The sequence below is a fragment of the Alexandromys fortis genome, unplaced genomic scaffold (assembly GCF_014885135.2).
Source record: "Alexandromys fortis isolate MF-2015 unplaced genomic scaffold, M_Fortis_MF-2015_v1.1 scaffold_223, whole genome shotgun sequence".
In the NCBI taxonomy this organism is placed as follows: domain Eukaryota; kingdom Metazoa; phylum Chordata; class Mammalia; order Rodentia; family Cricetidae; genus Alexandromys; species Alexandromys fortis.
In genome coordinates this window covers 1,605,905-1,621,928 of record NW_026068095.1, presented here as the reverse complement: position 1 = coordinate 1,621,928, position 16,024 = coordinate 1,605,905, and the positions used below count along the sequence as shown (strand labels likewise).

The 16,024-nt window shown below is 45.6% G+C and overlaps 1 protein-coding gene across 1 annotated transcript in view; it reads left to right on the top strand.

The window, feature by feature from the left end:
- The window catches only part of Etv6 (ETS variant transcription factor 6), a 232,240-nt gene that overhangs the window by 172,160 nt on the left and 44,056 nt on the right, over nt 1-16,024 (top strand). The window contains exon 3 of the mRNA XM_050123220.1: nt 12,509-12,673. Coding sequence (XP_049979177.1) covers nt 12,509-12,673 — 165 coding nt within the window. The remainder of the gene's footprint in view (nt 1-12,508; nt 12,674-16,024) is intronic.

Sequence of the window (16,024 nt, the reverse complement as noted above, 5' to 3'; positions counted from 1 at the left end):
AGAAAGAGGATCGGGTATTCAAGGTCATCCTTACTGGTTGTGAGTTCATGACTCCCAGAAGGACAATATGACAATAGACAAGACGTGGATCCATGTCTCTTCCTTTTCCTTTTTGGGGTCTCCTAGCTGCTCAGAGTGTACCCAAACCCCCAGCTATTGGGGAGTCCACCTTGACCCTCTGGGTCTGCCACCATTCCTCTGAGTCTTTCACTGCCTAACAAAGCTGAGTGTGAGTGGATTGTACTGACATCTGGTGACATCTGGTGTTGCCTTTATCTGCTTCCTCTTCCACAGGACTCCACCTGCCTTTATACAAGCTATAAATGATGTAAAAATTCCAGATAGGATGAGTGAGCCTGGCGAGGGAGGTGTTCTGTATACAGCAGGGCCTCCTGATTCCCTTCTGGCCACTGAGCCCCAAGGTGGATGGAGCTTGCCTTTGGGCTTTCTCTACCGCTGTATACAAGTACTCAGTCAAGGGGATCAGCAGCCTTTACAGCTGAAAAGCAGAGCTGGGGAGAGAGGAGATTTTCCTCTCCTGTGGCTAGATGCACAGACACCATCTCCCTGTGAATAAAGGAGGAATGGTTGGGGGACAGGAGTCGGTCTCATAGGCACACTCAATAAAGTGCAACACGATTGCCTTTAAATAGAAGTTGCTGGTCCAAATGTGATTTTTTTTTTCCCTGAGGCATCCGCGTCAGCAATGCCGTTAAAATTACTCCATCCTGCTCGTGATGTCAGTCATGCAGGCCTCGGATGCTGAGTTAGCACGGGCTGCCTGGCCTTTCAAAGGACACCCAGTTCCACAGCAAAGGGCAGCCAACCTTTGAGAGCACGTGGAGTCACTGTCCTCGGAGTCAGACGTGACAAGGTGGAAAGGAATTCCTCTTTGAAAAAGACACTCGATAAAAATCCTGAAGAGTTTTAGATTCCTTTGACCCCTTGGTGCGATCTGAGGTCCGTGGAGTTCCTCTTGAAAGTTAAACATTCTTTCCTTCTTCTGACCCTCACCCGCAAATACACACCCTTCTTGACCCTCCCACAGCACCGCAGTCTCTGGGAATCCATGATGGCAGGCACGGTCTCCATCCTGAAGAAAGGCAGCTTGCTTTCTCAGAATTCCAAAGGATGAAGAGCAACCCAGGAGGGAAGTGCAGGGGGCAGCTGGGCCACACAAAGGCCAGCCCCTCTCCCACCCCAGTGGCTGGATCTCTGCTGTCCCATCCAGAATGAGAATGAGAATCACTCTTGTTACACTCTGTAAAGGAATGTCTAGATCCGTGGCTATGGCCAGACAAGATCATCTGTGTGTGGCTTAAAGAGTAAAAGGGAAAGAAAAGCCTCATTCCCTTGTCAATCATACGCTGCAGATCCCACAGATCAACCAGGTCCTTATTCTCACCTGCCCTTTATATGCACTCATTACATCTGTTTGAGAAACACACTGACTTTAATCGCTTGTTTTCTTAGTTTTCCTTCCTGTCTTATAGTTGGACTCCTTGTTGGCATAAACATTGGCAGTGTTCATAAATAAGATGTATCTTTCTGTACCCAAATAGAGGAAATTTTGTCTTTTTTGCCTCTTGCCTTTTAACGCTCTTCTCTCTGTGGTGTCTTTTTGTTCCTGGTCACACCAACCCACTGTTCATAGACTAAGATGATGGATGATGATGGAGAACCTTTCCTAGTATGCACCAAGTGTCAGTGTGTTAGCAAGGACTTTAACATTTCCTGAGAAGAAACACCCCTCCCCGCCCCCTGTCAGATCCACTGCCAAGTAACTCTCACCATGTTAACTCGCTGTGGTGTCTGTGCGAGAAGTCGGCACCCTTTCTGATTCTCTGTTCTGTTTTCGTCCCCTAATTGGGGTACTATGTGTGTTTCTCTTTCAAACCCAGTTTGCTGTTGCATTGTATCACAAGACAGCAGTTAGACTCATTTGTATCCAAGATACTGAAAGGCCCTAACTTGATTTTCCAGGGGTTCACAAATGTTGAAATGGCAGGCAGATGTTCCTGTGTGGGTGCAGAGAGATCCTTGTCTGCAAAAGCCCCAAAGCTGAGTGATTTTGAGCAGATCGGTTCCTACTTTCCAAGGTTATCATGGAATCTCCTCATCCTGTCTCTTTTAGGAGAATGACTTGAAGCATTGATGTTCAATTGCTCAGGAATTTCTTGAGTTTCCCTTGACTTTTAGAACACATTGTCCTGTGAAATCTTCAGAGTGTGCATTTCAGGACCCATGCTGACACCCAGCTAAGACTATCAGGTGCTTTTTTTAATGGGATACCATTTGCCTGTGCCTACGATCTGACATATACTTTAAATCATTAGCTTGTTTACAAAACCTAAGGCTGTGGACAACTGTTGGAGGGAGGTCCACTTGTTGATTCCCGGCCGCCCAGCTAGCTTAGACCCGAATTAATCACACAGAAACTGTATTAATTAAATCACTGCATTGCCCATTAGCTCTAGCTTCTTATTGGCTACCTCTTACATATTAATTTAACCCATCTCCATTAATCTGTGTATCGCCACATGACAGTGGCTTACCGGCAAAGTTTCGGCTTGTCTGACTCTGGTGGTGGCTCCATGGCATCTCTCCTACTCCACCCTTCTTTCTCCCAGCATTCAGCCTAGCTTTCTCTGCCTATCTAAGTTCTGCCTTGCTATAGGTCCAAAGCAGTTTCTTTATTCATTAATGGTAATCACAGCACACAGAGGGGACTCCCACATCAGACAACCTTCTTAGATTTCTTAGATCGTTACCTTATATGGTTTAGAGAATAGACATGATAAATTGTGAAGGTTTAGTACAATTAACGGGCTTACTTTATTGTTATTTGGGGGTGGTTTATATATTTTCTAATATACATTATATGCATAATCGATCCTCGGTTGAATTGTACATATGGAGCCCATTGGTATCTATTGTACTAAACTATTAGTTTAGTAACTGAGGTTTTAAAAGGTGGGCTTTGTGTTTCACTCCGAGGCAGACGCCTCCTTGCCTGGCCCTACTTTATCCTTCCTTCACCTGCTCCTGACAGTCTTGGAATCTCCAGGGGAGCTACTTTTCCAGCCTATACCCTGACCCTGCAAAGCCTCTTTGTTAAGGTGCTATCGTGGCTTCAGAGTTCTGCCAAGACATCTCACAGCTTACAGAACTGTTGTTCCTGCTTCTTGGGCTCTAGTGAGCTGCTGAACGCATTTCCATCTTCTAAAGATGCATGCCAAAGCTCAGGCACTTAGCTGTCTAGTCTCTGTCCTGCAAAACCCCCTAAAACGCACGGAGCACATTCTACATATTGGGATTATTGCTTGCCGTACTTAAATTTGTCTTGGAGAGTAGAGTGACTCTCTTTAAATATAATTTTGTTAATTTTTACAGCATTTTACATGTGCATATATTGTATTTGGTTATATTCGTCCTGCATTCCTTCCCCAACTACTCCAAGATCCACCCTTTCCTGTCATAGCTTCCTGTTCTTTTGGTTTTAGGCTCATTGTAACTTTGGGAAAGTCCCTTAACCTCTCTGGGCTTCAGTTTCTTCTGTAAATAGAGATGTGTCCCGTGTAGCTCCACAGAATGGTTGCTGAGATGACAGGAACACAGGAACATTGGTGATGTACTGAACCTCACAAGTTTGAAGCATCCTGACTCTCCAAAGCACAGCAGGAGCATGCAAGAGGAATAGTGCCTAGACACAAAGAGGGTGTGTTTTGTGACTTGAACTGGGAGACACAATACAAACATCTCCACCTTAGATTGGGAATTGGCCACAGGATGTACTATTCTCCTGGAATCTGGTTTGGTCAACAAATGAGTTTTGGGGGATAGCAGGTATATGGACATCTTAGCTTCATTTCTATTTCAGTGATAATATGCCCTGACTCAAAGCAGCATAGGGGAGGGAAGGGTTTATTTTACTCACAAATCCAAGTCATACTCCATCATTTTAGGGACGTTGGAGCAAGAACTCAAGCAGCTAGTCACATCACAGCTATAGTCAAGACCAAAGAAAAAATAAACACACACTACACTTGCTTGGTCTTGGCTAGCTTTCTCCTCTTATATTCTGTTCAGGACTCTCCGCTTAGGGAATGGTGTTGCCCACAACGACTGGGTCTTCCTGCCTCAATTAACTAAAACAGCTCCCTTAGAGGCATGCCCATAAGCCAACCTGGTCTTGGTAATTCCTCATTAGGACTCTTTGAGGTGATTCTAGGTTATCTCAAGCTAACAATTACACCAGTACAATGGATAAGGAATTATTTATTGGAACAGGAATGATAAAATAGCTACATCATAAAAGACCCTGCCCCAAAGTTGCAGCCCTAAAGCTTCCTGTGTGACTTGGCAGGCAGTTCACCTGCTCAGGGAATCTCCCTCCTCACCTGTAGTTTAGTGCTCTGTAGCTTGTGGAGTGGGGCTTGTAACTCTTGCTGGCCTCAGGGACTTCCTGAAACTATGTTGTTTACTTCCTGAGGCTCTTGGGCCTCCCCCCACCTCGTTTCTGGAGGGAATGTTTCAATCTGAAGTTGCTATACAATGGGGTGGCAGCCACAGAGGTGGGTCAGCTAGCAGTGGAATCTTCAGCTGTATCCAAGGGACTTACTGAAGGACCTCTATGTCCTGAGTGCCATGTGCACGTCACTAGAAAGTCACCCCCAGTGACGTGCACGCACACTTGACTCTTAGCACATGGCCCTAATAACTGGCAGTTTTGTCTGTCCAAAGGTAGAAGAGACAAGGAGAGGCTCTGCCCTTTGACTCTTGGCTGGCAAAGTAGAAGTGATGAGAATGGAAACATTAATGTAGAATCAAGGAAGGGAACTAAGACACTAGGGGTGGTTTGTTGTTGTTGTTTGTTAGTTTGTTGTTTTTTTACTTAATTAGAAAGCAGATTTTTAAACTTTAGAAGGAAACTACCTATGATCCCATGAACCAAAATGCTACAGTACAACTCAGGAGAGTTGGGGTGCTCTCCAAAATGAGGTTCTCACTTAGCAATTGCACATGACTAACAAGCAAAAGATGGGAGAAAACAACCAAAATCATCAGGTACAGCTCTGTAGGAGATGGTCTCTCGTGAACTCAATCTTTCCGTTTTTGAGACAGAATCACATATAATCCAGGCTAGCCTTGAACTCTAATTCTTCTGCCTCCACTTCCCACATACTGGGATCTCAGGACTGTACCACTGTAACTAATCCTTACATCTTAATCTAGCCCATTATTCTTGTCTATTTTAGCCATATGGCTTAGTACCTTTATCAGTGAGGCATTCTCATCTTGCTTCCTCTGTGGTTAGGTCACAACTGCACACTATGTTTTTCCTCTTCCCAGGATTCTCCTGTTCTCATTGCCCCGCCTCTACTTCCTGCCTGGTTACTAGCCAATCAGCATGTTATTAAACAAGTACAAGAAACAAATCTTTACAGGGTCAAACCATTGTCCCACAGCATACCAGTAATCCCAACTACTCAGCTGTCTGAAACAGGAAGATCTGGAGTTCAAGGCCAGCTTGGACAGTTTAGTAAGATAGTGCCCTAGTCCAGAGATTGATACAGAAAACTAGGAAATAAAAATAAGTAAAAGAGACAATAAATGTCACCTGTAACTCTACTACTGAGTGACAGTTGCTATTAATATTTTTGTGTTTTGTGCATTGTTTGAGATTCTGTGATTGTACACACTTTTTATCTTAATATGAATATTCATTCTTTCTGAATGCTATTATCCATTACATCACTTTCTATCACAGATGTTGTCAGTAACTGCTCTCTTTTTATGTTCTGTTTTCCACTATTAAAAAATAACACTTGATATTAAAACAAAATGCACATCTTTGTGCATGAAGGAGTTTTCTGCATACAAAGTTATTTCTCTAAGGTAGATTCTCAGAAGTTGACATTCACCAAGCTCTTAAAATACCACCAGATCGTTTGCCAGCGTGGTTTGCCAGCTTCCCATCCCACAGTCTTGTATCAGTCTAATGAGCTCTATCTTTTAAAGAGCTGTGTATAGTGGGTGATAAAAACAAGTTACTGAAAAGAAAAATGATAAAGGAGAAACGTCTCAGGTCTAGAATATTAAGACGAGGTGAGCTGCAGATAACTTCAGACTACAATGAACAACGCTGGGAATGCTTCAAGGAAAAGCCTGTTATTGGCCTGCTGTGTCTTATGGTATAACATCAACACAGGCAAAGAAGAAAACAGCACTGTTCGCCCCCTGACTCCTCCCTCTCATTCGTCAAGGAGAATGACCACCAGGCAAAGCGCTCAAGATGGGTAGACTCACTGAGAGAGCAAAGCTGAGTTCTTCTAGGTGGCCCAGACTCATGCCATGCCAGGCCAGAGAACTCTCTAGGACCATCAGGCATCCCAGCAGTGCATTTTGGCATAGCAGGAAGAGGAAAAGGTGCTGTGATGATCTGATGTGAGGAGTAGATAGGGAGGGAAAGTGTGTACACAGACGGAAAGAGTGAGGCTGATGGACACCTGAGACCTGTGTGCGTGAGCACAGGGAAAAATCTATCCCTGTGAGGCCAGACACTGGTTGGTCCCTCTCTACCTCTGCCTCCTCAATGAAGTTGCTGAAAGGCTTGTCCTTGGTATATTCCTGAGCTTCAGAAAAGCATTCCATCTTATTGATGAGTGTGGAGGTGGGTTGATAGCTAGGAAGTTGATTGGTACCCATCCAAAGGAGGGGCTAGTGTGTCACCAGCATGCTCCCATATCAGGCCTCACTGGGTCAGAACTTTCACTGACCCTTGGGGATGACAGATGCCTATCAAAACTTCCGTGATAGAAGCTTTGATATGTGGATTATATTAGAAAGAGATCTGTATCTGGTTGGAATACAGCATGCTAGAATAATCAAATCAGCTGTAGATTGACATGCTTTCTTACAGTGGGATGATTCCCAGCACCAGTTATGTATGTACAGGCAAAGATGTTGCCGTTAATGTAACCATAAAGAATAGGGTGGCTTCTTAGGAAATGCATAGGTTATTAATGTACCTTGTGTTCTGTCAAAGTACCAGAGAGGCAGGTATGTGCTATGAACTTTGATTGCATCAGACCATTTGGGTTCCTGTGTTGACTGTTCCATTTCCTGGCTCCGTGGCTTTCCCAACCATCACTGAAGTTCTCTGTGTATCCATGATTGTTGTCTTTTGGGGCTAAGGGAATTAGGTGAACAGCATATTTAAAGCATTCCCTGGCACAGAATAAGTGCTTGGGTTGGCTGTTACTGTCGACCTATTTGAAAATTAATATAAAGAAAGTAAATAGTGGGACTAAGGAGCCAACAGTCCCAACACTTCTACTTCTCTGGACTGTTGTGGTCTTCCTGTTAAGGCAAGAACTGTAGTTATCATTGTGATTTGGTTTGGTTTAAGAGTTTAGTACTTGTTTGCTTCATTGTCATTGAACTGTATTGTCCAGTCAGAGAAAGACCCGAATCATACTCCTGTGCTGTCTTAGGAGTCAACGGAACATATGTGTGCGTGCTCCAAAAACTGTAGTTCTAGCTTGCTTATTATAGACAAGATGACCAAGCAAGGAAGGATTAGTCACTGGTCATGACTAGGTCAGGGGTCATGTTGCTGTCATCGAGTCAAGTGATGAGGTCACATGGATCCCTGCGGCCGGTCGACCGGCGGGGTATGGAAAAGCTTTTCCAGGCTTTGGTTTTCTAATCAGACATGGAGACCGGGGTTGAGTCAGAGCATTGATGTGGCATCTCCGTCCCTCACATTCTCGACTTCCGCCTTCCAGTGCATGGATTGCATAGCAAACTCCTGTAAATACATTACATTATTCGATGTGAAAAGATGTCTTTGCCAAAGGCTGTAGTGGTGAAAGGCCTTGAGCTGGGGTGTGGCTCAGGAACAGAACAATTGCTGACCGTGTCTGAGGCCCTGGGTTCCTTTTCAAACACCACCACTACACACACAACACACACACACTAAAGAAACTTGAACATAGTAATGTTCAAACCATGTCCACCATCTCTGAGCCCTCCATTTTCTCATCTGTTAAACTGAAATGAGAACCCAGCCAATTGCAGGGCTCTCATGAACTAGAGGAGTTAACTCGTGGATAGCACCTATGGACTTGGAAGGGGCAAGCTGTTATGGGGCAGCTCAGCATTGTCATGCTGGCTGACAACTTTGCAAAGAATTAGAACATAGCAACACACTCTTAAGCACTCAGAAGGACCTTCAAGAAGTTCCAAAATCTTAGGATCATGATCACGAATGTAAAGTAGTTTTGTAGGAAAACATACATCCTGGCTGGCTGAATTGTTTGGTGTTTAAGGTTCAAATTCCATAGGTGCACTCTGGCTATATTAAACCCTGCCGGAACTAGTTGGTCACACACTTTCAGCCCAATATTTTTACAGATGAAGCTGTTGATCGAGAAAACAACAAAGTGTTCTTTCCAGAATCTCATGCTCACTAGCCACAGATGTGTGAAGAACCCAGCTCCTGACTCCCGGTCAGCTTTCCACCATTAGTTTAGGCATAACTCAGAAAGCTGGGCATGGACTGAGGAGGCCCTGATGGATGTGGTGGCCATCGTTGAACATGGAATTGAATGTATGGATGGATCATGTATGTATGTATGAATGAATGTATGGCTGTATCACTGGAGGGTGTGAGCCCACGAACTTTACTGCACCTCCTTAGGCCTGTGGGAGTCTTAATAATTTTCTCATAGTAGTTTGGTTCCGCCATACAAAATTCTCACCAAGTACTCTCTGAAAAGTAATTGGTGTGTTAAGAATGCTGGTCGTAGTTAAATGGCTTTTGTGGCACATTGGTACACATAGGATAATATCAAAGAGGCGATCTCTCTCTCTCTCTCTCTCACACACACACACACACACACACACACACATCTGTCTGTCTGTCTCCCTCTTTCCCTCTCCCTTCCTCCCTCATTCCTAGTCATTAACATGTAAATTCTTTCTTTGTTGAGCCAAATTGCCAGAACTGACTGGGAAACCAGTCTTATACACCCTTCCCTTCCCAGGCAGCCTTCGTCCCACCCACAGCTGGGACTTGGGCAAGAAGTCAAGAGCCAGTGTCAGTACTGAGCAGCCTGTGAAAAAAAGCACTTTCTTCCCAGACACATTCGATAGTGTCCCACATGCCCCTCCCTCCTCCTCCTAGCCATAAATCTGTCTCCCTGGGATCTGCAGAGGTTTTTTTTTCCCCCTATCTTCAATCTGCTGATAACTTCCCTCTGCCAAGGATCTCGGTGCTGGGTGGGAAGGAGTCGATTTCCTCAGTCTTTTTGAAAGCCAGTCTTAGTTCTGAGTGTGGATGGAAAATGCCTGGGTAAGAAAGCAGATTCTGGCATCAGAGTCCTTGGATTCAGATCTCAGCTCCACTTGTTGCTAGAATCGTACAGGCATGGGGTGAATCCCTTAAATGCATCAGGCCTCCATTTCCTAGTTGGCGCCTCCATCTCAGCAGTTGTGCAAGCATGCAGTTAAACGGACTGCTATTCCTGAAATGCTCTGAACAGTGCTAGGTGTGTAGACGTGCGTATATGACTGTTTAGTAAATCAAATGGCCTCCGTCACACCAGAGTTACCCCCAGGTACCAGCCCTATCCCGTTACACACGTCAACATAGGGAGCTTTAGGGCCCTTGAAGGGAATGGGTTCTTTTTGTTGTTGTTGTTGTTCCTGTTAAAATTACAAAGCACATGCTATATCCTAGCCTTTTTATCCCATTGAATTAAAAAAAAGAAATAGCAGAGGGACTTGACTTGCAACAGGACTGCATAGCAAGCCTGTCTCTGGCTCAGTGAGCTGTCCACCTTCTCCTCACGCTAATGGAAGCACAGTGAGGCTGATCGATTTCCTGAGTGTCCTCCACGCAGGTTGCTGGCAGCATCAGGGTCACTGTTGTCTAGCGGCCAAGTGCTCTCTGTAACCTGCCGTCCAGCTTGCTGTTCACGTGCCCAGAGCCTCCGTGTGGGCTCCTGGGGAGGGGGTTTCCGAGCTCTGTGGCCTTGGTTGCTTCAAGGCTGAGCTGTGGGAGAGATTAATGGGAAGTGAGAAGAGAAACTGTTATTCTTGCCCTGCAGTGTTGTTGGGAGTGTGTGACTCTTTTTGTGTTTAGGGAAAAGATTACTCATGAGGATTTTCTTCCATAGAGAATAAAGAACCTCAAATTGCTGCCTGTGGCCCCCGCCCCCTTCTCACCCACCTCTCTGTTTCAGTTTGTCCTCAGTAGCAATGTCAGCATTTTGCTTTCATTTCCCCTCTTAGGTAGGCTTTGGTTCTCTGTTTCCTTAAACATCGCAACAAGCTGCCCCAGACCCCGTTGCCTGTATCGCCCTAAGAGCGCTCCAGCCACTAGGTGCTTTCCTGTGGCCAGCCTGATTGGAACCTCCACCCATCCCCTCCCACTTTCCAGTACGTCTGAAGTCACAAGTTGGCGTGCTGTTCTTGTTCCGAGTGGGCACCCTTGACAGAAGGAAGAAAGGTGGGAGGTTTTCCCAGGATAGCCTCTTTTAAAAGAGGTGGACACCATCTGCGTCCAGAAACCGTTTTGAATAGGCATTGCTTTCTGACCAATCAAGAACCAAAAACAAGACCTCAGATCCTTTAGTGATCCTGTTTCCTCCTAAAGGTCAAAAAGCAGTCACGTATTACAGTAGCTACCCCATAATGCTACTTGTTTGGTCCATATGAAAAACATTGCCATAAAATTTAAAAGCCAAGAAAACACACTCAAATTCTTGGAGTTTGGATTAGATTGGTGGCTTTGATTTTAGGGTAGTGAGGATGGAACTTGGACCTCACGCATAGTACAATAACCCCAGTCCTCTTTGGACTTGGGCTGAGGTCTCACTGAGATCCCAGGCTGACCTTGAACTCACTCTGTAGCCCAGGCAGCCACTTGTGGCCTTGCATTCCTTTCCAAGTAGCTGTGTTAGCAGGCCCAGCCAATTGACTGGTTGTAAGGAGTCTTCTGGGGACTTCTGTTCTCCAAAACCATCTTCCTCTTGGAAGGTGGAGCCAGCAGTCACGGTCAGAGCCTGGAAGACTCTGAGAAGACTCCCTGGCATCTGAGCTATTTGTCCCACAGTCTCAACAGCCTGGGCATCCAAGGGATCAGACAGTACTTTATCATGCCCAGTTTAGGAGGAAAAGTGGTTTGTTCCAGGATTGAGCTGAAGGGCACATTTTTAAGACGTGTGCGGTAGCTCTGCAAGGACACTGGTCCCACTGAGCTCTTGTTGAACTCTGGATTCTGTAACTTTGGAAGATAAAGTCCTTGCACTGTCAGGATTCAAGGTCTAAATAATTATCAAAGACTCTTCTTCCCAAATCCCCACCCAGCCCCCTACGCAAGAGGTTTTGCCCCTGTAACTTACAGCAACACTTACCATATTATAAACTGCTTTTTAAAGTATTTACTAACTTACTGAGAGCAAACAAGGCATATATCAGTATGTATTCAAAGCATATATTTTAAAAGATATATGCAAACACAGTAAAAAGAAAAGCAAAAAGCAGTGTTAAATGCTTTCACAAACCTCGTCAATGTCCAGGTTAATAGAAGAGGCCTGGACTCCCATCTCTGTGAACTTCAGCCTGCTGTGATACCGCAGGTCATGTAGCCCCTAGAACATTCCCTATGTGCCCATGAAAGGACGAGGGTAAAAAGAGAAAATCATGTTGCTATTGTTCTGAAAAGCGTATTTTCTGCACAGGCACTGTGCAAGGATCTTGGGAACCCAGAGGATTCTTAAGGGTCACACTTTGAGAACTATTGTTCTAATCACTGGAAGGATTTATCAAAGTTTCCCGTAGCAGCAAAATGAACTAAAAACTCAGACTCCCTGCCTCCCAGAGATACAACCTGAACCACCCCTTTGGTGACATCTGACCCACTTCCAGTCCATCAGCAAGACAAACAGTGAGTCAAAGGACCTTCTGTGTTACTCTGGCTTCGCATTTGCCAGAGGCTAGCCTGCCACTTCCCAGAGGCTGAGTAGATGACTTTTCCTGGAAAAGGTTTTAGGGGATGCTTCATCTTTGGCAGCTCTGGGGGTCAAGACCAGCTCTGGAACACTTCCATTTCAAAGGGCTCTGGGCCACAATCGCATCAGCTCTGAGTCTAAAGTCTCCTGCTAAATACATTGAGATGTGTCATGCTTCCAGGCCTTCTGTGGTGCCCTCATCCACGTTAGAGCCAACTTGACCTTAGTGCAGCCCCAGGGACAGACTCTTAAGAAGACCTGTCATCCCTGAAACAAGTAGAAAGGGGTTCCCCTCTTCTTCCTCTAAGTAGAAAGTTAATGTGACCCATGCTTAAGCCCTTACAAACCTGGGCCTTGGGACTCAACCGAAGGCTCTTGAGACAGAAAGTCTCGGTTCTGTTCATTATTCCAAGACTATCCCCCACCCTGCTTTGTCCCACCTGTGTAACTGACAAAATCTTTTCTCTCTGCCTTATGCTCTCCAACAGGCTTGCAGCCGATTTACTGGAGCAGAGATGACGTAGCCCAGTGGCTCAAGTGGGCGGAAAACGAGTTTTCTTTAAGGCCCATTGAGAGCAACACGTTCGAAATGAACGGCAAGGCGCTCCTGCTGCTGACCAAAGAGGATTTCCGCTACCGATCTCCTCATTCAGGTGAGAGTCTGGTTCGTGCATAGGCTCAGCATAAAAATACGGCCAGTGGTTGGTCTTTCCCAAACTCGTCCTGACACTGTAACTCTCTACAGAAGGTCACAATGACTACTTAAGAAAAGGGAGATCTATTGGCATTGGCCAGTGTGTGGGGAAGAGGAGGTTTCCAGATCAAAGAGACTGTTAGGTCAGAAGTAAATCACCTATGACCAGATGCCGGAACTTTAAGGGGTCTACAGTCCTATCAAATAGAGAAGAAAAGCTCTGTTCCTCCCCTTATATCTGCCTTGCCCCGATCCTAAAGACTTTAGAAGAGATGACTAAGAGCGCATGTTCTGTGAACCACTCGGTTAAAAACACAGGAGACCTAGGCATGGCGGTGCACACCTGTAATCCCAGCATCTAGGAGGTTAAGGCGGGAGGGTCGTGAATCGAAAACCAGTCTGGGCTGTGTAAGACCCTATCTAAAATAACAACAGTCAAGTAATAAAGGAAGAGTTTGGGCCTTGCTGATACCTTCACTGGTCACGTTATCTAGTCCTTGAGCAGTTAAATAGTTGCCCCATTGAATAGATCTGGGGTGATTAAAATGCGGAGACATGTTTGATTACTAGACTCAGAAAGACCCAATTAATAAAGGAGAACAGACAGGTTTCACTTTGTGTTCACTCTTATTTAGAGTTACTGCTCTCATAGCATTCAGGCAGAAGAGATTTATGTGTCCATTATTTTATATGAACAAAATCTCTCAAGTCACTATCGACTTAATTCATATTATGCTCTCCATCCTTGTTTAAAAAATAAAAAGAAACTCACCTTCAAGGTTCCTTTAATTCAGTTACAAAGAAAAGAAAAAGACACTGGCAAACCAGGCCTTATGGTGTAGACTGCAATCCTAGCACGCAGAAGCCTGAGGCAGGGGGATCATGAGTAGGAGACCAGCCTGAAATACATTTTGAGACACACTGTCTCCAAGATTCTGTGTGTGTGTGTGTGTGTGTGTGTGTGTGTGTGTGTGTGTGTGTGTGTGTGTTGGGAGCACTTTAGAAGGCGGAGGGTGAGGTAGATCACTGAAATACTGAACTGGATTACCTTTCCCCATAGTGAATGAAACGTTTTGTAGTTCAGCTTAGCTACCAAAATAGACTAAACAGAATGCTTGGGAACCAGAGCCAATCGAAGTTCATAACTCACGGTGTCACCCTGTCCCATCACAGTAATGGGCGTGTGGGGGTCCTCTACCCCCAGGCATGTGACCCTGCTCCTTTCACTGCCAAATTCACCATGGAACTCTGAGGGTGAACCGCAGGCTCCATTCTTAACCCAGCCACAGGCAGAAAGGACCTAGCAGAGACTTTCTTGACAAGCTAAACACTTGGGCCTCCCACACCAGGCATGCTTTTACTGACTTCGCTTTCTCTATTTTATAATTGGTCAAAAGGAAACCCACATTTCTGAGTCAAAATGAAACAGAAGAGAGAACTGTTTGCAAACTGGGGAGTGTGTTTCTTGAGGTAATAATCTGCTTGTCGAGAGTGTGCGCATAGCCCACCATCACCTGAAAAGTCCGTACTTTAACAGCGTCAGGGGTCCACTGTGAGCCCGCTGGCACAGAGAAGGGAGAAGCTGCGGAGCCACAGAAGAGACTCTCAAGCAGCAGATGGCATTTAGGCAGTGGCCCTCTAGCCCCAGCCTTTGGAACACCAGCAGTGTATAATAGAGCGTTGGAGCTAATCACAGCCTTTCACTGGTAATTCCATTCCTAAAAAAAATATCCCAAGGAAATTATCCAGTAGTGGACAAAGAAAAATGTCCTTAGCGAGCCTATTTATAACAGTGTAAACTGGAAATACCCCGACCACCCCCAGTATGGAGACTAGCTGGGCAAGCTTGGAATGATCAATATAATACCCCATAGCTCCACAGCTGACTCTTTACGTGTCCTCTCGGTTATTACTCCTCATCACATCATTCAGGGTCCTGCACATCCCATTCAGGAGCTGAAGCAGAGGCAGAGGGTTGGCAAGGAGCAGATGTGCATGTGGAGGTGGGGCAGTCTGGCTGGGGTCTTGAAACGTTGGTGGTGATCAGAACCAAGGCAGGGCAAGAGAGAAGGGGACAATCCCAAGAATAGTTAGCTGACAGACTCTCCAGACTTGATGACTGATGCGGTGTTTGAGGAGGAGGAGGAGGGGAGAGATTATCTGCCAATTTCTGACCTGATGAGGTAACAGCATTTACTGAACTAGGGAACCCCTTCTGGTTTGCAAAGATTTCTGTGTTGGACACATCGTCCATAAATCATTCAAGAGGAACTTCCCTAGGAGATAAGTATACGCGGTCCTGGTAGTCAGAAAGTGTTGTGACTAGAACAGATCAGGCCTAAGACAAGTGGAGTGACGTCGTGGGAGCAGATGCAGTGGTCCAGGAGAGACTGCTGGGAAACCCGATATTGACGGGCTAGGGGAAGAAGAGATGGGAGGTGGGAAGAAAGCCAGGGCAGCAGTCTCGGCAGCCAGGAAGTGTTCTTGGAGGGGCAGGTTAAGATTCCTGGCAGTGAATGCCGCTAAGGTGGGACTGTTCCCCCCCCCCAGTACCACAACTGCCCTTTGATTTGACACCGGGAGGTGACCTCAGCTAGAGCAGTGTGGGAAAACCAGAAAGCCAAGGGGAGAAGTAGAGATAATGGAACTGATAGCTTCTGGGGATGGTTGACGCCAGGTGAGGAAGGGCTGGATCATGACTGGAAGGAAACACGAGGGAGGGCTATGGGGGAAACCTTGAAACTGCCTATATGCTAACGGACAGAAACCCAAAGATTTTGAGATGATTCTGGCAACAGAAGGAGCAAGAAATCTCCACACACAAAAGTAACGTAGTGAGGCTGTGTCTGTGCTCTAATGCAGTACTGAGAAACTGTGACCTGGAGTTCATAAAAGCCGTGCCCACAAGAGGTGCCACCTAGTAGATGTGTATTCTGCGAGACCAGCGTTTGGTGCCCGTCCCCTTTCTCCTGCCAGGTCTGTGGCATTATTCTCATTTTGCGCAAAAGCAGAGGCAAGTGTAACTAAGTCATCAAACTGAGAGTCAGAGAGGGAGAATAATGTGCCTAAGGACAGGCAGCTGACGACAGGACCCAGACTTCAGACTTGGGCTGGCCTCGCTCTGGAGCCCAAATTTTGATCTCTAAAAGTAAAATAAATAAATTTCAGCACCACACACCACCCCACACCACCTCCGCTTATAGTAGGGTCTCTGAGTTCTTGATCTTCAAACACTGACAAGACTACCAGGCTGGTGCTTTTCACTCTCTCTGCTGGTTTTTTTTTTTTAATTTTTATTTATTTATTAAAG